Raw genomic sequence first — 23642 nt, 5'->3', positions numbered from 1 at the left:
TAATATTAATTAGCAATTCTTAATGTTTTGTTGAGTTGTTTCACATGCGGCCCTCAGGTGCCCGGCACCAGCTGATATTAATTATTTTATTCATATATTTTAGCAAATTATGCATCAATTAATCAAATTTATAAAATTCCTTCTGTCCAATCCTTCCAAATTAGGGTTTCTAAATTTCTGAGCATTTATAGCTTCAAAATTCTCAATCCCTCCAAAATTCAATTTCTCGATATTTGGTGTAAATCCAGGAGAAAAATATATACACCTGCACAAGTAAGAAATAATAATTAATAAATAATATGAACAATCGAAACAATTAATCAACAACGAAACAACTAACCTGGATAAACGGAGCGAACGGAACGAACGTGCGGAGACGGATAAACGGAATGCGTCAAAACTAACGGAGTACACACGCTGCTGATCACAGAACGGATAACAGTGAAACGGAGACGGTGAAGAATTGGACCGGAATGCGAATCCAAATTTTAACGAATGCGATCGGTTAATTTCAAATTTAATTTGGGGTGCTAAAGAAATTTGATGCTCATAAGGAAGGCTAATAAGGTCCCAGAAAGCTTGGAGTCGCCAACAACAATGGCGCGCCAATCGATACATATTTGTGTATTTATATATACAGAGGGAGAGTCATAGCAGCTAAAGGTTTCATATGTAAATCCCCCTAGCTGTTGGAGCACTTCGGTCAACCAGTCGGTCAGATCACTCAGGCTTCGCCGGATCCAGACACGTCATCACCGCCGAGCGCCGCCTCACCTCGACGGCCGGAAAACTGAACAATTTGAAGAGGAAAGATAAAAGGCACCAAATCCGACTCGATTGTTTTTTTAAATTTCAAAATTGTTTTCCGATTATTCGTTGGACTTAGACATGGTGGAGAGCCGGCTGGGGCGGGGACGGAAATCGGCTCTTCGCCTCTGGCTGTGGGAGGAGGGGCGGATCAGAGCGGACAAGGCGCGCCTCACGAGATCGCCTTCGACTCCGCCGATTCTCACGAGCGAGTTCGTCATCGCGGATCTGCGCGCGTTGAGTCGGTTCTGCGAGTAGGGCGCGGAGGCGGTGACGTGGGAGTTGTTCTTGTGGAGGCTGCACCGGAAGGAGCCGGGGTGCGTGGTTGGGGAACACATACAGGTGCGCTTCGGCTGACTGATATTCCGGCCGCTCTTGACGGCGGTGTGGTGGTGGTGGTGGTGGTGGCCGCCGGTGCCGCGTGGCGAGACGGAGATGGATCGGCTGGGGGAGGTCGGGCGGTCGAAGGAGAATCGTACGGACTGGGCGGAGGGGGCCGCGGTGGCGACGCTGAGGCGCGGGGGGGAAGCGGCGCGGTTGAGGAAGGTCGAGGAGCGGGAGGAGAAGCTGGAAGTGGAGGAGGCGAAGGCGGAAGCAGACGAGAACTGAGTGCTTTGAAACCTTCCGGCGGGTGGAGCGGAGCGGATGACTGGCCCGCAGCCGCTTGTCGTTCTTCTAGAAGTAGCTGCCATGTTTCCTGATCAGGTTGAGGTTTTAGAGAGATAAAGTAAGAAGAGCGGAGGAGAGAGAAAGAGAGAGGATTTTTTTTCTTCTAAGCTGCGTTTCGCTGCCCAATTGTTCAAACCTAGCTTCACTCGAGCTATGTATTTATAGGTGAACGGGGAGGAGAAAATGCTTCATCTCCCGCGATATTTTCCTTTCAATATTTCGATAGTTTTTATTAAATTCGCAGTTGTACCCCTATCTTTTGGGTTATTTGCGTTGTGGTACTACGACTGCCACGCGTGTTATTTATTGTAATTAATTTGTAATTTTTCGTTTTCCATATAATGCTATGGATTTCTAAACATACACAGTTAAGTTCAACAATATATTTGTTAACTATTGACTAATTAAAAAGAGAGTAACACAATTGGACACAATTTTTTGTCTATAACCATTGTATACAACACAATTCTTACGATGCTCGATTATATAATCAAACAGTCACAATTTTCATGGTATTGTATGATATTTCAAGTTTACTACTAACGTTTATTCGTTCTAACTTTCTCATATAGAGAGTACGCGATTTAGAGAAGGCAACATTTACAATGCCCCTTGCATAGATGGAAATAATTTAATTTGTGTAATTCTCTAATGCAATTAATTAAGACTCGTTTATAAATGTTTTTGAAATAACTGAAAACGTTTTTAGATAAATATTTTCAGGTTCAAAAGCACTTCAAGTGTCTTTTAAGGATTCACTTGCATTTCTACCGAATATTGGTTCTATTAACATTTTCATCAAAAGAGTTTTCAATTATTTTGAAAATACTTCCAAACGAGTCGTTAATTATTCCTTTAAAGCTTTTGATCAAGTACAAAGTATCTCCCTAATTTTACTTAGCCACATAAACAAAAGATTCCTTAAAGACGAAGGATACATTTGCAATAAAACGTCAAATACCAAAAAGTTTGGAGACCATTCAGCAAAAAGGTTTAACCTAACCAGAGTAAATAGCTAGGGTTTGGTTAGAATAAACTGGGTGCGCAGGTTAAGAGATCCGTTTGACGGTTTGAGTTACCAACGGTTTCGACGCCAAGCTATGGGCCGCGCAGCCCGCAGAGATGCAGTCACGCGCCAACCAATAAAATATGAAACGGCAAAAAAGGAGGGGACCGTCTAATGCACTAGGATTATCTCCTTTTCTTTTTCATTTTGCCGTGATTTAATCGTAACCATTCAAATAAGAAGGGAGGGAAGGGGAGGGAAAAAAAAGGGGAGAGAATCATACTCCCCGTTTTATCGGACAACTTGTCAGACCAGTCAAGCGGTCTCTGTCTCCCACGTAGTTCCGTCTTGACACGCGCGAGCGCCACCACGTTCCATGTACGCTGTAATACTTTTTCCTATTTACTATCAGCCCCCGGTTTTGCTAAGAATTTATTTTTTATTTTTAAATAATTAAAAACGTGGCAGAGATATTCTCTGCGAAGATTAACAAATTAATTAGTTTGTCTAATACGGAGATTAGCGGGTAATTTGTTAATTCTTCCATAACCAATTTCTTTGAGAATTTTACAACGCATTATTTTACACACGGTATGTCTAAGTGCATTGGATTCTTTTTTTTTATTTTTTATAAATGATAATGTTAGTGGAGAAAATGCAGTAACTAACCCACGTATTTTGTAAATTTAGTTTAGAAATATGGTATTTCTATCATTATCTATTCCATTCAAGCCATGAAAAAGCTAATTAATACAAAGAAATGAAATATCCCCCACAAGAAGATCACCAATTAGAGTAGTATGCTCATCAAACCAAGTACAATCGTCTCCACAATAGAGAGCAAAACGAGCTAGTGTATGACCTACCGAATATAAAAGTTCGAAAATGATTATAGAGATTCAAAAATGAATTAAAACTTATAAGATTCATTAACGATTCAATGCAACTTTTTTATTTTTAACTAAACGATAGTATTTACATTAAGGGAGTGGGGAATAAGCCTTACAATAAGCTTGTCATAATAATGTGGTTCAACTCTATCATTGACAAGAATCGAACCTAAAACCTCAAACTTACAAGTGAAGATGAATACTACTACATTATAGTACTAAGTGGCTATTCAACTTTATATAGCATATTATTTTACTAATATTACAGCATATTATTTTTATAAATGGATTCGAATTTTGCATAATTCAAAAGGAAGATATTTTGTTTATTTGTTTTTCAATTTGGTTGGGATCTACAGAAAAAAAAAGTGTTTAAAGAAGATCATGTGATGTCTTTTGATTATTCCCGAGATATGGAATCGATCTGGTTCTGGGGAGCCTGCAAATGGGAGAAAAGGTGTATGTTGCACACTTTGCATTGTGGTGGGGGGAACATATGGAGCTCTCGCCATTCTTGCAGTTGCATACGGTGCTCCTTGTCCTCACAATTGGTCAAAATTTTATATTAAATCCCTATTATTTAATTGGTTAACAAAAGTACTAGAAACACGAATCTATGTACTATTTTATGTTTTATAATAAAAATCGACTATCGAGTTAATATATTTTACTTTTAAAACGTATTAATATAAAATAAATTAATCTATTATAATTTGAGTGAAACAATAAAAACTTGTGGTTGCAAAGACTATGCACTCATTCTATGATCTCTATTATTGATTAACAATGTTAAGTTTATGACAACAAAGTTCAGGAGGGTTAAATTTAGTAATATGTGCAAATAAATGACAGATGCGACATAAATGATACAATCAAAATGAGTGCAAAAGATTTGAACACAGATGCATATTGGGAGAAGGTGGTCCTATGACTAATCGGAGGCTGGGAAATAATTATGTGAATGTTTTCAGGGGACTCTTTGAATGTATGGTACGTATACCTTTTATGCCCACTTAATGTTTGTTGAAATCTTTGCTAGACATATATCGACAACACTCGATGAATGTTACTCTTATGCCCAAGAAACCAAATGGGCAGTTTGACAAAATCCTGCAAATATGTCGACATAATCGAACCGTCTATTTACTACAAATATGACAAAGTTGAAATCAAACAATGCAATTTGATAAAAAGAAAAAGGAAATCAAATAATGGAAGTAGGCAAACGTTTTATGCCCGAATGACTTCTGGAACGCATCGCATGCATGCCTTTTCACTTTTTACATTTACCTCTTTTTCTTTATTGTCTTTTAGAAAATATTCTTTTCTTTCTTTTTGCTAATTTAATTTGCTTGTCGACATCGCAAATAACTTAGTATAACAAAATTTATAATTACTATCTAAATATAAATTATATAATACGTGTTCTTAAGAAGTCTTTTCATTTCCATCTAATCAAATATAAGTTGCATTCTTGGTCCCAAAGGCCTGTTCATATTTCATTGGCCATCTTTTTTCTTTTTCTTTATTTATTATTCAATATTATCATCTCAATATGTGGATTTTAGAGGATAGAAGGAAGGTAAAAAGGATGGCCAAACCTTGACTGAGATCCACTAGTCTCTATGTTATTGATAAAAAATATATATATATATATATATATATATATATATATATATATATATATATATAAAGAAGTTTGTAGCTCTAGTGATGTGCCCTGGCGTCCTCCGCTTCTTTCTTGCGAACATAAAACTCACGTCTAATTGAACCCGTGACGAACCTATGTAATCGTAGAGCTCTCCTGCAGATTCAAGAAAGGATGACCCATGCAACTCCTCCAAATGTGCAACCCTACTTGAGCACCTCGCTTTCTCCAAACGTCATGCATGCGATAACTTCTCTGGTCCAAACTCAACCCACGATAACCTTCTCCAGCGAAGAACCAGAGGAAAATTTTCAGAAAGTTATGAGATCTCAAACTTTTTCATGGATATCATCGAAAAAAATTCGTTTGATAAGGTCTACTAGACCCAATTCATGATTTTTTTTTTCACAAACTACTTATTAAATGTTATTTTTTCTTTTTTATTGATTAGAATTTTCCGAATTTTAATTAGTTTAGGAAATTATTATTAAAGGAAAACTAATGAAAATGAAAAAATAAAGGGCTTGAAAACTAATGAAAAGAGCTTGAAAATTTTGAGTTTTAATGATAAGGACAAAATAAATGGTAAAGTGAATAGTATCAGGATTAACTTTTTAGTGTAAAAATGTGGTTTTTCGTTAAAGTGAACAGTACAAAGAGCTTTTCGTTAAAGTTCCCTAATCCATGTGGTGCTATTTAATTAGGCATGTGGAGCTACATGTGTCGTGTGACATTAACATAATATTTAACGCAAATAAACGAAAGGATGTCATTGATTTGAGGCACTCATATTCATGGATTACATTGATCGATTTTCATTTTCTGATATCATGTTGATGAGATATGTCAATATTAGATACCATTTGTGATAAAAACATGTATTATATTTTCTTTTGTTAATTTAACTATACATTTATTGATGATACCATGTAGTCTTCGTGTGCTTGTTACTTGGTCATGGTATACTGAGGCAGTAAAAGAATGAGCTCAAGCTGACACAAAAGTAGATAATTAGATACACCTATATCTAGCAACAAAATTAGTAATATAATTACTTTGGTTTGTTGGTTTTACGTAAGGGTATAGGTTAGAAAGGGAAGAGATCATCTCCGGATCTCTCCCACCAAAGCCCATCAATCAATTAATTTAGGCTCTTGAAATTTGATCTTACGGTTAAAATTATTATAACTTTTAAAGAGGACCCCTATTTGTAGTCGTTGGATCAAATTTCAAGAGCCCAGATTAATTGATTGGTGAGCTTTGGTGGGAGACATCAGGAGGGGTTCTCTTCCTGGTTAGAAATTTTACGTGCACTCTTCCGCAGCTTGTTAGTTGTCACACATATAATAGTGTCTTAATTATTTAGGAATTAGCTAGTAATTAACAAGAAACTTTTCAAGGTGCGCAGAACACGAGGCGGTACGCCACATGATCATACAATTGGAGGGAAGTTTTTTTTCGAGTATTCCTCCAATTGTATAATAACATGTAGCCTATCGCCCCGTGTTTTAGACACCCTAAAAAATCTCTTGTAATTAAGAGTGAGTGAGGTGAAAAATCCAACTTATCGAGTCTCTCTAATGAAAATAACAAATGAGGATACTGTGGACGAACTTGAAAGAAGGACAAATTTTGTCAAAGCTTTTACATCATGCATGTTCGGTTGGTAGTGAGTCAATCATCGAACTTACGTTCTCTAGTATGTTGCACCAATGGTCATCTAACTCATCTATTAATTTCCCAGCAAAACCAACTAATTATTGTCATAACATCTGCCAGTTGCTCGATTTGATCCCCACAAATTTCTGCTAGCAGGCTTCGATCTATAATATTTGTCAAAATATTTGTTTTCGTTTTCTTTTTACTCTTCTTAATCAAGGAACATTATTTTTGTTAGGTTAGATAGACGGAATGAGATCCTCTTCGGCTCTCACACTTCGGAGTCCATGAACTCAGCCATCTAGACCACTCAAGTTAACTTATAAGGTAGGCTTAGCCCCATTTCACTTACTCATCCTCACACACAATCTCTCCCTCCAACACCCGTACATCTCTCTCTTGAACGATTCGAATTTTTGAGTTCATAAGCTCCAAAGTCAGATCCGGAGAGAATCTCAATCCTAAATAGACCACTACGTACCTAGTTTGCTATCAACTTTTATTCTTTTTTGGTGCAGTTAAATCTTGTTTGCTACTGCTTGTTAGTTAAGTGTGATGTTATATAATGTAAATATTCATAGATAATAAAAATGTACGTAGTTGTTGTTGAGAATAAGTCTCACATTGATGGGTGGATGGACATTGCATGAGCTTATAAGCGATTGGGCTACTCTCCATATCATCAATTAGTTTTATGGTGGAACGCCAACTTTCTTTATGGTATCAGAGCTAGGTTGTCCCACGTGTGAAGCCAAACGGCCACATGCACTCCATGTCACTATGTTGTATTATCCACGTATTAGGCTTAAAAGTTCATCACACGTGTGAGAGCATGTTGAGAATGAGTCTCACATTGATGGGATGAGCGACCTTGCATGAGCTTATAAGAAGTTGAGTTACTTCCCATATCACCAATTGATTTTATGATGAAACCTCAACTTTCTTCGGTTGCCAGATTCTGAGTGTCTAAATGTTGTAAAGCATTGGAATCTTGGATTACCTATATATTTTCACCAGATTAAGTTTTGTTTTTGGTGGCCGTCCTCTAGAAGATGCAAACTCATTACAATACAAATTGCGGAAAAATGTTTATAATATTGATTGGTGACATGTGAACTTCTAGGCAAAGGTTTCCACGGTTTGAGTTACCAACGGCGTCGACGCGAAGCTATGGGCCGAGATGCAGTCACGCGCCAACCAATAAAATATGAAACGGCGAAAAAGGGGACCGTTTTATGGATTAAGATTATCTCACTTCCTTTTTTCAGTTTGACGTGATTTAATTGTAACCATTCAAATAGAAGAGGAGGGAAGGGGAGGGAAAAAAAGAGGAGAGAGAATCATACTCCCCGTTTTATTGGACAACTTGTCAGACTAGTCAATCGGTCTCTATCTCTTATGTAGTTCCGTCTTGACACGCGCGCGCGTCACCACGTTCTACGTACGTTGTAATACTTTTTCCTATTTACTATCAGCCCCCGATTTTGCTAAGAATTTATTTTTTATTTTTAAATAATTAAAAACGTGGCAGAGATATTCTTTGCTAAGATTAACAAATTAATTAGTTTGTCTAATACGGAGATTAGCGGGTAATTTGTTAATTCTTCCGTAACCAATTTCTTTGGGAATTTTACAACGCATTATTTTGCAGACGTATGTCTAAAGTCCATTGGATTCTATTTTTTTGATAAATGATAATGTTAGTGGAGAAAGTGCATTAACTAACCCACATATTTTGTAAATTTAGTTTAGAAATATGGTATCTCTAGCATTATCTATTCCATTCAAGCCATGAAAAAGCTAATTAGTACAAAAATGAAATATCCCCCACAAGAAGATCACCAATTAGAGTAGTATGTTCATCAAACCAAGTACAATCGTCTCCACAATAGAGAGCAAAACGAGCTAGTGTATGAGCTACCGAATATAAAGTTTGAAAATGATTATAGAGATTCGAAAATGAATTAAAACTTATAAGATTCAATAACGATTCAATCCAACTTTTTTATTTTTAACTAAACGATATTATTTATACTAAGGTGGTGGGGAATAAGCCTTACAATGAGCTTGTTATAATAACGTGGTTCAACTCTGTTATTGGCGATAATTGAACCTAAGACCTCTCACTTACAAGTAAAGAGGAATACTACTACACTATAGTATTAAGTGACTATTCAACTTAATATAGCATATTATTTTTTTTCTATATTATTTTACTAATATTACAGCATATTATTTTTATAAATGGATTCGAATTTTGCATAATTCAAAGGGAAGATATTTTGTTTATTTGTTTTTTTAATTTGGTTGAGATCTACAGAAAAAAGAGAAGATCATGTGATGTCTTTTGATTATTCCCGAGATATGGAATCGATCTGGGGACCCTGCAAATGGGAGAAAAGGTGTATGTGGAACACTTGCATTGTGGTGGGGGAACATATGGAGCTCTCACCATTCTTGCAGTTACATACGGTGCTCCTTCTCCTCACAATGGGTCAAATTTTTTATATCAAATCCCTATTATTTAATTGGTTTAGAAAAGTACCAGAAACACGAATTTATGTACTATTTTATGTTTTATAATAAAAGTCGACGATAGAGTTAATATATCTTACTTTTAAAATGTATTAATATATAATAGGTCAACCTGTTTTAATTTGAGTGAAACAATAAAAATGTGTGATTGCAAGGGCTCTGCACTCATTCAATGATCTCTATTATTGATTGACAGTGTTAAGTTTATGACAACAAAATTCAGAATGGTTAAGTTTAGTAACATATGCCAACAAATGACAGAGCCGACATAGATGTTACAATCAAAATGAGTGCAGAAGATTTGAACACAGATGCATATTGGGAGAAGGTGGTCCTATGACTACTTGGAGGCTGGGAAATAATTATGTAAAGGTTTTCAGGGGACCCTCTGAATATATAGTATGTATGCCTTTTGTGCTCACCTAGTGTTTGCTAAAATCTCCACTAAACATATATCGACAATGCTACTCTAATGCCCAAGAAACCAACTGGGCTGTTTGACAAAATCCTGCAAATATGTCGACATAATCGAACCGTCTGTTTACAACAAATATGACAAAGTTGAAATCAAACAATTCAATTTGATATAAAGAAAAAGGAAATCAAATAATGGAAGTAGGAAAACGTTTTATGCCCGAATGACTTCTGGAACGCATCTCATCGCATGCATTCTTTTCACTTTTTACAAGTACTTCTTTTTCTTATTTTAGAAAATATTCTTTTCTTTCTTTTTGCTTATTTAACTTGCTTGTCGACATCACAAATAACTTACTAAACAAAATTTATAATTACTATTTAAATATAAATTATATAATAGGTGTTCTTTAGAAGTCTTTTCATTTCCATCTAATCAAATTTAAGTTGCTTTCTTGGTTCCAAAGGCCTGTTCATATTTCATTGGCCATTTTTTTTCTTTTTCATTATTTATTATTCAATATTATCATCTCAATATGTGGATTTTAGAGGATAGAAGGAAGGTAAAAAGGATGGCCAAACCTTGACTGAGAACCACCGTCTCTATGTTATTGATAAAAAAATATAAAAAAGTTTGTAGGTCAAGCAGTGGTGTGCTCCGGCGTCCTCCACTTCTTTTGTGTGAAGATAAAACTCACGTCTAATCGACCCGTGACGAACCTATATATTCTTAGAGCTCTCCTGCAGATTCAAGAAAGGATGACCCACGCAACTCCTCCAAATGTGCAACCCTACTCGAGCACCTCATTTTCTCCAAACGCCATGCACGCGACAACTTCTCTCATCCAAACTCAACCCACGATAGCCTTCTCCAGCGAAGAACCAAAGGAAAATTTTAAAAAGCTATGAGATCTCAAGCTTTTTCATGGATATCATCGAAAAAAAAATTCCTTTGATAAGGTCTACTAGACCCAATTCATGATTTTTTTTTTCACAAATTACTTTTTAAATGTTATTTTTCTTTTTTATTGGTTAGAATTTTCAGAATTTTAATTAGTTTAGGAAATTATTCCATTATTTTTAATCCATGTGGTGCTATTTAATTAGGCATGTGGAGCTACATGTGTCGTGTGACATTAACATAATATTTAACGCAAATAAACGGAAGGATGTCATTGATTTGAGGCACTTATATTCATGGATTACATTGATCAATTTTCATTTTCTGATATCATGTTGATGAGATATGTCAATATCAGATACCATTTGTGATAAAAACATGTATTATATTTTCTTTTGTTAATTTAACTATACATTTATTGATACCATGTAGTCCTCGTGTGCTTGTTACTTGGTCATGGTATAACGAGGCAGTAAAAGAATGAGCTCAAGCTGACACAAAAGTAGATAATTAGATACACCTATATCTAGCAACAAAATTAGTAATATAATTACTTTGGTTTGTTGGTTTTACGTAAGGGTATAGGTTAGAAAGAGAAGAGATCATCTTCAGATCTCTCCCACCAAAGCCCACCAATTAATTAATCTAGATTCTTGAAATTTGATCTAACGGTTAAAATTATTATAATTTTTAAAGAGGTCCAATGTTTGTAGTTGTTTGATCAAATTTCAAAGGTCCAGATTAATTGATTAGTGGGCTTTGGTGGGAGACATTCGGAGGGGTTCTCTTCCCGGTTAGAAATTTTACATGCACTCTTCAGCAACTTGTTAGTTGTCACACATATAATAGTGTCTTAATTATTTAGGAATTAGCTAGTTTGCAGTCAAATCTTTTTTGCTACAGCTTGTTAGTTTAGTGTGATGTTATATAATGTAAATATTCATAGATAATAAAAATGTACGTAGTTGTTGTTGAGAATGAGCCCCACATTGATGGAAGGATGAACCTTTTATGGGCTTATAAGAGGTTGGGCTACTCTGCATATCGCCAATTAGTTTTATAGTGGAACGCCAACTTTCTTTATGGTATCAGAGCTAGGTTGTTCCACGTGTGAAGCCAAATGGCTACAGGCACTCCACGTCACCATGTTGGATTGTCCACGTGTTAGGCTTGAAAGGTCGCCACACGTGAGAGGCCGTGTTGAGAATGAGTCATACATTGATAAGATGAAGTAATCATATATCGTTGTACTAACAAAAATATCATGTGTCAATATTCTTGATACACTAGCATTGCATTTGGATGAAGTAATCAAAGATTACTAAGGAGTTTTAAAATAACGAAAATTGAGATGACGGAATTTTATTTCCTAGAATTCGTGAATTCTTATTTGGTTAGTCTGTACGGAATTTAATGTGTATAGAGTCATAATATATAAATGAGAGATATAGGTTAGAAAATGTGGTATAGTGGTGCTGGGGACGATGGCCATGATGGTGGGCAGCAGTGGTAGCGGTGATGACAATGGGTAGTGGCGGTGACAGCGGTGGAGGAGACAATAACACGTCGTGGTGGCAACAACCGTGGTGATGATGATGATGGCGGCGGCGGCAGCGTCGTCTACCCATGATAGTAGAAAGTAAATGATTTCCATTCCAAAGTCCATTTTCCTGCAAACCAAACACCTCTTAAAAACCTAAAAATCATAGAAAATTTTTAGTTCATCGAAAAAATGGCGTAGTACACTAAGTGTCATAAGACAAGTGATTGAATATTTCTTTTTTCAAATATTCAACCACTTGTATTATGGCACTTAGCTGCCAAACCGTGTTTCTAACACACTAAAAAATCTCTCTTAAATCACCAAGATTGTTCAATATAAACCTTGGGATATTAATTGAGCCAACAATAACATTCCACGACGAACTTTCTTAATTTTTGCTAATTCCTTCCCTAATTAATTCCTTCACAAAAGGACCACTGCTGATCGAGAACGAAAGATCCAAGATTTTGGGTCAACCATTTCAAGCTCTACAAGTCTTATATATCTCCTTCTTTAATGTAATGCCCTTGCCTCTCAAGTCAATCTCATTGACAAATATTATATTCTAGATAACTGTACACTCTAGAATCGCCGGCCAAACGCGTATAACATATTTTTCTAACCCTAACTCGATCATTTAATGAAGATTAGAATTTAATTAAAAGTTCAAACCATGTGAGAAATGGGACATATGAGAAGGGAACGTATTTGAGGCACCACTTTTTTTGTAAAAAAATTCACACAAATTTTTGTGGGACCCACTCTATAATATATTTCAATGATCCGAACTGTCTACCTTTTAAAACATCACTCACAGATTATCTTTGGAAAAATTAGACAAATTTAAAATCATTAAGATATTCATTTGTAGTGAATAAAATAAACGAGTATGGTTCTATTAAAACACCCTGAAACTATGTTTTAGTATATGAAAAGAGAGATTGAAACTTCGACCCTTGGGTGACTCCCTTCCTTGAAGACAAAAAGAGATTAAACCTTGGATGCAAGAGGACAGCATGATGTTTTAATTGACCGAGCTAACTTACATTTACGTTAAGAATTATTCATCACGGAACAACTTGATTTATCTTTATTGTGATTATCCACAAGTATTACAAGTACAGATGTGAAGGCAGCCAATAAGTAATAGTTACGGTAATCAATCAATGGTATATAGTTTCGTGGAAGTCACTGCGAAAGAATAACCCTAAAGATTAACATTTAGTTACTTGTATTTCAAACTTTTCTCTGTGACTCCTCGTTTATTTCTTATATGCAAAATATGTAATTGAATTAAAATTGGGTTTGGTTCTTGATCCTTATACTATCATACGTATTGTGTTAGAAAGATACTCCATCACATATATGAGGTAAGCCGGTTCATTAGGAGAGTGATGTTGAATAAAGTAAAATATCTCAAATCGGCCATATCACAAAACAAATAACAACTTATATCAAATGTTCTTGTTCTAATTGCATCGAGGCCTTTTACATAAAAATTCTGCACCTATTGATTGCATGGGTAGTTAAGTGGTGACAATGTTGATGCTGCTAATGGTGGACCGCGACATGTCTTTCTGAAACTTTAACATGATATTAGAGCGGATTTTCAAACCTTGGCCTAAATTACTAGGTTCACTGACAAACATGACTGATGTAGCTCCACGTCTGACCCCACTCCAAAGTGGTCCGACATGAAGGGGCATGTTGAATAAAGTAAAAAGTCTCACATCGGCCATCTCACAAGAAAACCACAACTTATATCAAGGAGTTCCACTTCTAATTGAGGCATTTTACATAAAAACTCCACACCTATAAATTGCACAAGTGATTAACTGGTGACAATATCGATGTTATTTATGGTGGACCGTGACCCGTCTCTATTCTTTAACAAGTGCTATTTTTCTTTGTAATTAATTATAATCTTTGCAAGAATTTGAAAAAATGTTACCCTATGTGATTGAATGAACTGAAAAGTCCTCCAACATGGTTGGGGTCGCAACAAGTTCTGGAACCCCACTCTTTCTCTTTTAGTATGTGAACTGCAAGAGGATGCTTCTTCCTTGGTCAAGGGTCAACTGCATGTCTCGAGCACAAAGCAAGTTGTGTGTTTGAAAGTCTGCGTAGTCTCTGTGGTACCTTGCATTTGAATTGTCTGAGTTTTTATTTTTTTGATGTCTTTGTTGACCCTCTACATTTGTAATTAATGTCTTGAGGAAGAGGAGACCAAGTCTCTGCAATTTTTCTTGTGTGCATGGCCATGGCCCATGGGCTTAGGAGGTGCCTTTGTTGAAGGGGCAGGAGGTTCCTGCCCTTAAAACTTTTGGAACATCAAGTTGAATAATAATATCTAATTTTGACGTGAACGTTTTTTGACGCAATTAAAATATTATGAGGTATTGTAATTTCTAAAAAAAAAAATGATCGAATTCGGGTGTTAATATGACGAAAATGTTCCGATTAACTGGCGTAACTCATGAAGGCTGATATGGGCGTTAAATGGAAAGCAAAACATTAATGTAAGAACTAACAAAAATTAAAAACCATTTCCGACCTACCGGATTCGAACCAGTGACCTAAGGATATCTGATGGATATTTCCAACTACAGTCCTCCGCTCTACCAACTGAGCTAAGGTCGGTTTGTGATCTTGCCTTAATTATATATTATTTATTTAAAGTCTAACGATTTTGTGTCTTACACGTGTTCATGCATCAGAGCCATACATTCATTCCAGTTATCTTGTACTTTAGATTTGATAGACTTGTTTTGACTTTCAAATTTTTGAGTGTTCTTTTAGCTATCTCGTTAAATCCGAGAAGACATATTGACGCGTGTGACCTTTTTTTCATACTCGTTCTTCGAGGGAGATCTCGCATCATGTTACAAATTGTGGAAATAGCCTATTTGCAAAGTAAGGTAAGGCTACATTCATCCTCCAACCCTGCAAAACCGGGAACCTTGGGGTTGCCCTTTAAAAGGAAACGTATGAAAGAAACAATTACAAAAAATATGAAAAGAAGAACAAAAGAAGAAGCAAGTTTCAAATTTCTATCAAATCGAACCTACGTAAAGGGCCCCAGAATAAGAACCGAAAAAAATCCAGAAACTACGACCGGAGATCATCAAGAAACTGCAACCTCATTTCTGTTGTTGTTCATTAGCTAGGCAGAACCTGCTTGGCCTCGCCTGGAACTTTCTCCTTCTCCGAGGATCATGTTCTGAGGGCTTCATTTGACGGAGGAGGCATCCTTTTATGGCATTTGGTTTTTCGACAATTGCGGGATCATCACTAATTATGACCCGTTTATGATAATTTTTGTGCAAACTGCACCGGAAAGATCCCGGATGTGTGCTCGGTGCACATAAACATGTACGGATTGAGGTGTGTGATTTTGGATTGGAGGTTGCTTTTTTTGAGGCCATGGCGGAATAGTTCAACCACGTCTGACTATCTTTTTTTGTGATTCAGAAAAATTATCAAACCTAATGACAGGTTTTAGATTTAGGGTCTTTTATGGAGCTTCCTAAACGCGCATGCATGTTAACCTAATTAGTTAATTTGTTGTTTACAAGTCAAGAAATCTGTTAGGGTAGGCTAATTGGTTTCCTTATGGTATTCCTAATCAGAATCGTTTGGCTGTTGTTCCCATAATTTTGAACTGAATGGTGTTTTTTGAAGAATACTTCTGGTCATTAGCTCAATCTTTGCTGGATTCATCGCCATCTACATGAGGAATATATAATTAGTTTGTTCAGTGGCGGTAATGTTATTGGTTAGTGGGAAAAATCGTGCTGGATTTCAAAACAATATATACGAGTACACCCCTTGAAATTCAATTTTCTTTAACTAAAGCCCATTATGGTAAATTTCTCTAACAAAAACCCAATGACTAGGCTCCAACTAAACAATATCCATAATTAAGTTTGACTAGGCAAAATTTGTATTTTTGGATGTCTAAATTACCCCTAATAACACTTACTTTGGGTCTTTCACTTATTATCTACATTTATTTTACACTATTTCATTCAATTAAATGTCTTCAAATACCTTACGGGGATTTGGAAAAAAATTGAAATGCCATGATTCCTATGCATTTAATAACAAAATTTTACATGATTCCAATGTTCCTTATATAGTTGTTTTCATATTATGCAAACAGGTAAATTAGTATATCCTACAAATATAAAAAAGTTATTTTATTAAAAAAATATCAATATTTTAAATATAAAACAGGTGAATTATTTTGCACAACATATATAGAATAACAATATAAGTTCCTAGTAAATTATGTAATGATACATGCAAAATAATTTACCTACAAAATAAATAAATATTTTATCCAAAATTAATTAAATACCAATATTTTGCAAAAAAAAAATATATAAAACAATTTACCTACTTGCAAAATAAATTACCTAAAAAATAAAAGAATGTCGATTGATTGCACACTCTATATAATAATAACAAAATGTGGCTAGTATATATGTAATATCACATGAAAAATAATTTACGTACAAAATAAATAAATGTTTTTAGCCAATTGATTCAAAAATTAATTACATATTATTTTACATAAAAATATAGATAAATTATTTGCACGTATATATATATATATATATATAATTTTAACAAAATATGCCTAATACATACATGCAAAATAATTTACGTACAATGATTGTCAAACAAATAAAATAAATGAAACATATGATGGTAAGAGAAGTATAAAATAGATAATTTTATAATCATAAGGCACTTATTTCCCACAATTATGGTGGTTAATTAAATTCATTAACATAATTAGAGTGTTGTGGCACAATTGTAAATAGTTATGTATTTATTTGTTTATATGGCAGTCTACTTCAAATTTGGGTTTTATTTAGATGTTTAAAATGAAATGGGTTTTTGTCAAGGAAATAAGTGTTACATGAGTTTATATCTAAAGGACCCTAAATAATATTCTCTTACCAGAAATATACACAAATAGTACGGACATGATGTTTCTCTTAACACTCTTATGTTCACTTTGATTAAAAGATACGACCTCTAAGTTTATTTTTTTTAGCTCACATTAATAAGATATGATATCACTACCAGAAAATACTAGGATTTTGCCCTACGACAATATTGTAAATTGACAATATTGCACGTATTGGAATTGGACGATTGTTCAACTACGCTGCCAAATTAAAATTCTTCAATAGGCTAGCTAGCTGCTGTAAATTGGATATTACAAACATAAGACTCTCTTAAGAATCATCAAGATAACGAATGCTGGGTTTTCAATTAAATTAAGGATATATAATTAGTCTAATAAATAAAAAATTATATTGTTTGAGACAGGATTACAAAATAAGATATATATAGGCAGCAATAATAAAAAATTATCTTGTAACAAGTTGTGGCTTGTGGCCCATGAACTCCATTTTCTTATCTTTTCACTCAAACAACTTCAATGACGTTGATTGACAATAAAACCTAGCTAGCAGCATTATCTGTAATTTTTTTCTTTGACCATACTCAACCGTTGCACTAGAAGTCGTTCATATATTCAACCTACACTGCAAATGTTGGATAATATATCACGTATAAGTAATTGATTGGATGATTAAGCTTGGCCAATCCCGCATTGAGTTTTTTTGTTCACGGAAGAATGCATAACTAAAATTGATTACAACTTCTTACAAAAACCGAACTGGAACACAAAACTGACAATAAGTTGTATAAAAATCAAAATTTATCTTCGTTTATTGTTTATTGTCTATCCCAATCTATTTTATATTAGATTTTGTAACCGATTTTATTTATGCATATTTCTCTTTTTGTTTTTTATTTGTAATATTTGACTGATGGATATTTTAGCAATAGGTAGGCAGTGCTTTGCAAAGAGGTTACTCGAACCTATGACCCTCACAAAGGAGTAGTGCTAAGTTGCGCCAGGGTTCGCCCGCTAGCAATATGATAAATCACTCAAATGTACATCCAAAGAAGTAGAAAAGGAAACAGAAATGCAGAAGCAGAAATTGTTGCAACAGAGATTGTTGCAGTTTGTAGCTTGAGAGATTGAGAGAGAGAGAGAGAGAGAGAGAGAGAGAGAGAGAGAGAGAGCGCGCTTGAAGAACAAGAAAGAGATCTGTATATTCAATGAATGGAATCGTACAATGTGTTGATTACATCAGAGATATATATCTTCTTATCCAATTGCTTAGTGACTAAGCAAACTTCTCAACAACCTTATCATAACTAACTCTCTATCTAATCCCACATGGCACTCAATACAACCATTGATTCTGTACTGTTATCAGAAGCTTGCTTGTATATGCAAATGTTACGCGGCCCTGTCCTGGAGTCCGGAATGCATGGGAGTTCTCCTGGAGGAGGATCTGGAATGAGTCTGAGACAGTGCCAACTCTGCAGGTTGTTCTAGCCAAACCCTAGAAGACAAAACCTTTTTGGTATAGACACGGTGTCTTCGTTCCCGGGCATAGATTACCCAGAAGATCAAGGAAAACATTACAGCTGCAGATACCAAAAACAAGCCAATGTACATCCAGGCACTATGTATCCGCAAACCGGGGCAATGATCTCTACTTATGTCTGAGAATGCATCCCTAACAAATGTGCAGTCTATAAGCTCAACGAAGAAGGGACTGTAACGATAGAGAGCGTAGATCACATTGACGAAGGCAGACAATTGGTTGTAATAGTTTGGAGTTAACCGGCCAGGAGTTATACAAACATTCGCTGGCGAAGATTGACACACATACTTCTTCCACACCTGTTTGAGGCAAAAATATAAGGTAGGTCAGATTTAGACACTCGGAAAAGCTATTAAAGCTTATACTTATTGTGTCTAGCGATTGTATATCATGGTATTAGAACTCTCTTTGCAGCTAGCAGGTCTTGCATTCGAAATTTATGAATAACTTGAGACACAAGGAAAATCTATTTACGCTTTAGCTTAGATATGGATGCTATTAGGTTTCTTCCATTTATTTTTTATTTGTACCTCTTGAACATCTTGCATTTGAATTTCACCATCGACACACTTTCGCTCGTCGCGATTTTCATCAAAGGGGTTGCAAAGAAGCGGCAATGGTGGGCCGGTCTGGTTGAAGTAAAGGGGACCATTAGCCTGGGAATTAGAATTTGCAACATCGGTGACGACACGGTTGAGCACAACAACAGCATAGTAGGTTGCATCCCTAGTCCTCGCTAAGGCCATTTTGGCTGTGTCTTTGTTCACACATGGAAGTACATCATCTAAGGCGGTATGAGCTGTGGGTTGCTTCTGCACCCACTCATCCATTGAAACACATGCATCTGCAAACACACTAACAAATATGCACATAGGAAATCAAGTCAAAAAACCAGAAGAACAAAATTTATTTTAGCAAGATCAAGTCATCTTGTAGCCTGATAATCGTCTGTTGATTATAGGCACTGGTACTGCTTTAAGCCACCTTATTCGGTGCCACTAATGCCAGTGACTATTGATAATGTTTTCTTGTGACGATTAAACAACACTTACTTATGGACGAGGAGAAATACACCACACAAAATGAATGTTCCCGTAACAAGAATCCACCCAAGAATCACCAAACTGCATCAAAGGCGCAAGTGTTTGTTAGAGGACAAAGACATAAATTCTTCCAAAATTTGGAGATCTTTCTTCCAAAATTTGGAGATCTTAAAAATGAACATGAAACAGTTCTAGGTATATACGTCACTTACAAGTATACAAGACATTCCATCCCAAAAATGGAAACCACTGCAACAATTTTAGTCCAAAAGAGGAACAGAGAGATTAATAAGGGATAATTTTAAAAGTCAAAATTTTGAAATTTCTACCTCAAAACGAAAGAAAAAAAAAGGACTTACAAAATCCAACAAAGACCAAACAAAGCATAACAGCAGCAAGAACAATGAGAGCCAGTCTCCTGCAAAACATAGAAACAGAAAAATTAAAGTTATCCAAATTATTAAGCATTGTGAGCAAAACTTGGAATAAGTTGCAGTATAGTTGTATAGGTACATGATATCCAAGCCATCTTGTATACGTTTCGAACTCTTTTCAGTTGTATCAGAGAGCATAGTCGCAGCATTTTTTATGGATCCCATAACACCATCAATACTCTGCTGAATGTCTGCCGGAAGAACAATGGCATTGATACCAATTGTCTTAGATGCACTGAGATATTCTGACACATTCCTGAGGTTTTCTGCAGTCCTATCTGCCTGTGCCACGACGTATCCAAGCGTGTTGCACGTGCTGCTGTGGAACCTGTCCTGGCCAGTGTAGAGCAAAACACATCCAATAATTGCCAAGATTGTGAAGAAAATGAGGATGGTGAGCGAGAGAGCATATGCTACTCTAGAATAGCCGTACTGCTCTTTCCGACAGCAGCAGTAGCAGAAGCAGATGAGCAACAGGCTTATCCCGAACACCACGAACCACACAACGGCAGTGACAAAGAAGGGTGCCGCTGTGAAACCAACAGACTGCGTCATAAAACAAACAATAGCCAATGTCAAAAAGTATTCATTGAGCAGCAGAAGAATAGGAAACCACATTATATCATGCAAAAATTGACAGAAGTTATCAATTCTGAACATTCTTGACAGAGCTGTCTATATATATATATAGTATCATTATCCAAATAAAAAAAAATTGCATACTTATCCCAACCCACATTTAGGGTTAGTTTGGGGTTGCTTATTTAAGAAGTATGTTTGCTCATAAGCGTTTCTATTAGAAGTTTTTTTTATTAGAAACACGTTGCACATTTTATTAAAAACTGAAGTGATTCCTAAAAAAGCATGAAAACAATTTTTTAGCATTTAAATTTTTTTTGTTAAAACATAATCAGAAACGGTTTTTGATTGGCATCAAGCACTTTTAACATTTTCAAAAGCAACCTCAACAAGTTATAAATACCAAAATCTATTGAAAGACAATTAAGATACCACAAATAATTTTGAAACAACCACAACATGAGATAAGCAAGAGAGCGAAACAATTCCAGAAATTCAATAAAATAGCAAAACAACCCTTATAACATGATTTTTATTCATAAATTGATAGAAATTAACCCAAATAACAAAAAGAGAAAAGGGAAATGGGAGGGGGGAGGAATTTTTCAAAAGCAAGAACTCACAGCCCAATAATGCTTATTTTTTAGATCCCAGCCACCACTGTATTTTTTAAACTTATCGAGAGGATCTCTCCGCCGCGTACTCTGCTCAGCCAATAACATGACAGTCCTGTTTTCTCCACCTTTTTCTTCAAGAAACCTCCTTGCTGCTGTGTCCCATCCCACCACCCCATGAAACCCTACGTGCCCTTTCTCGCGGCCTACCTCTACGGCTGCAAACCAAACCAAATTAAACTCAAAAGCATATTCAACATTAAAGAATACGAAATCACTACCATTTTTTGCAAGAAATCACAACCATTTTCGACGAAAAAGAATGTGGGAATGAATGTCAAATGTCATGCATGAGTATACCTGTTGCTCGTATGATGTCAAAAAGGTCAGGAGTACCGGAAATTAAAGGAACGAAGAGGAAAATGGAAAGAAAAAGGACGGATATTGTCCATGTGTTTGATCTGAGGCATGACATTATGTTTCCGGTTTTTGGGTTTTTGTATGATTTGGTTGTTGTTGTTGTTGTTGTTGTTAATGTGAGCCCCCGAACGACGTTGGATGATGATTTCCTCGACCTCCAGTGGTTTTTGAGGTAGAGCTCGGGGGCGGGGAGAGATGAGGATCCGCGTGCATTTTATGCAGAGGGAGCTATTTATATGACGCGGTTTACACACATAACTAACTGCACCCACACAAATTTTATGGGATGAGAAATACACCATATATAGACTGTGCGAGAGATTAATGTACTATTATTTTTCAGCTGAAAGTATTGTTTCTTAAAAGAAAAAAGTATAACATTATGAAACGGTCGCGAATTTATTGAAAATTAAAGGGAATTACAACCTAAAGCTAGGCGAATTTATAAATTAGGTTTCAGTAAAACGATTTAATTGATAAAACATTTTTATTTAGGTTGAAAGTAGAATTACACTAACAATGTAAGAATTTATATATTAGGTAGGTATTAAATTGGGAGTGGTGCTACGCTTAATTACCATCTAAATATACCACATTTTATTCTAAGAAAAGAATATACCACATTTATTTGGTAGCCTAGTTGTCAAGTCTAGGTGTAATTTCACTCTCTTATTTTTTTTTTTTTTTTCTGCTTAAACGCAACAATATTACTCCTTTCACCTTCCCCGTCTCTAGCCCCCATCCCTCCACCTGACACCTGATCTGTTTTTGAAGATCAAAGCATATAAGTCAGATGAAGGTCCAAGCAAAAGTTTCACAATATATCGGACTCTCAAAAGGGATTCTGCCGTTGCAAGCCAAAAAAAAAAAAAAAAAAAAAAATTGGAAAAGAGGTTGTCAATATATATAGCAACCAATCTGAGACGAACGGAGGTAAAATAATGGTTGATATGCTTGTGTCCAATCTTCCTTCTTTGGAAAAGCCCCAAAGTAAAAGAGAAGAGCCAAAGATTATGTCCAATCTTTTCCATATTTATAATTGATGTTGGTGGCCAGAGAAGCAAGATAACGATGGTTAGATCATAAGATAGGAAGGAGGACGAGGCGATGTAGGAGGCTAGAAAACCTAAACAGTAGAGTTTGATTAATTTCTTAAAATCCTATTAAGAATAGCAAGAATACAATTTTATTAAATTTTATAGCATGTTAGATAGTAAGAATACCATTATTAGGAAGTATGCACCTGCACTAAACAGATGGGATGATGAGTGATTAGCGATGTAATTAAAAACTACAAGTTTGAACAAGTAGGAAATGATGCTAGTTGTCAGACAAGGGCATCACAGTATCTTCATTACTGTTCCTAATCAGGGTCTTATGAGAATAACATGTTTTATAACTTGCATATAAAATACAAATTTAACCCAAACAAAATAAAAAACAAAAAATGCTTAAGCCTCATTTAGAATTGCTTTTAAAATGTCGAATATATTTTTAGAGAAAATGTTATTGAATTCCAAAAGCACTAGATTCAAGTGTTTTTACAGAATCACTTGCAATTTTAGTAAAGATTTGTTTTAAAAATATTTTTATAAAAAACGCTTTCAATGATTTTGAAATCACTTCAAACAAGTCCTAAGTAATTCAACTATATATATTTCCTTGAATTTGAGAAGCAAACGAACCAGCTTGATCAGTACCTGACAACACCAAAGATTTTATTCTTTTCGATTGAATGCAAAAGAATGAGAAAATTTTAATTGTGACGGGTACACAAGTGGTACACCACGTGTTTCAACAGAAGTGGTGGGAAATTTTATTTTTTAAGTTATTAACTTTTTAGCACACATATCCTACAATTTATATAATGACATGTGGTGTATCATCTCGTATACCGATCACATTGAAAAATCTTTCCAAAAGAAAAAAGGAACGCGGTTAATAATCTTATAAATATGTAGACACATGATTATTCTTCATCTGCAATATAGTAGTTAATTG

At 35.4% G+C, this 23642-nt stretch overlaps 3 protein-coding genes and 1 non-coding gene across 4 annotated transcripts; all 4 read right to left on the bottom strand.

The window, feature by feature from the left end:
• Nucleotides 1–618, bottom strand: LOC126613685 (uncharacterized). Its single transcript, XM_050281265.1, has 2 exons — nt 341–618; nt 1–265 (listed from the first exon to the last, which is right to left on the bottom strand). The coding sequence occupies exons 1-2, from the start codon at nt 616–618 to the stop codon at nt 115–117; spliced, it is 429 nt and encodes a 142-aa protein (XP_050137222.1). The 3' UTR covers nt 1–114.
• LOC126613684 (uncharacterized) lies at nt 569–1620 on the bottom strand. Its single transcript, XM_050281264.1, has one exon. The coding sequence runs from the start codon at nt 1497–1499 to the stop codon at nt 870–872; it is 630 nt and encodes a 209-aa protein (XP_050137221.1). The 5' UTR covers nt 1500–1620; the 3' UTR covers nt 569–869.
• Nucleotides 1621–14620: 13000 nt separating this feature from the next.
• Nucleotides 14621–14712, bottom strand: TRNAY-GUA (transfer RNA tyrosine (anticodon GUA)). Its single transcript is given in 2 exon segments — nt 14621–14656; nt 14676–14712. It is a non-coding gene; the product is annotated as a tRNA-Tyr (tRNA).
• Nucleotides 14713–18185: 3473 nt separating this feature from the next.
• On the bottom strand, nt 18186–21957 carry LOC126585144 (uncharacterized). The gene is made up of 8 exons (XM_050249534.1): nt 21582–21957; nt 21231–21439; nt 20108–20574; nt 19954–20012; nt 19807–19843; nt 19604–19675; nt 19082–19406; nt 18186–18850 (listed from the first exon to the last, which is right to left on the bottom strand). The coding sequence occupies exons 1-8, from the start codon at nt 21694–21696 to the stop codon at nt 18401–18403; spliced, it is 1734 nt and encodes a 577-aa protein (XP_050105491.1). The 5' UTR covers nt 21697–21957; the 3' UTR covers nt 18186–18400.
• Between the last annotated feature and the right edge of the window lie 1685 nt (nt 21958–23642).

This window comes from Malus sylvestris, chromosome 2 (assembly GCF_916048215.2).
Source record: "Malus sylvestris chromosome 2, drMalSylv7.2, whole genome shotgun sequence".
In the NCBI taxonomy this organism is placed as follows: Eukaryota; Viridiplantae; Streptophyta; class Magnoliopsida; order Rosales; family Rosaceae; genus Malus; species Malus sylvestris.
This window is presented reverse-complemented; position numbering and strand designations above follow the sequence as displayed.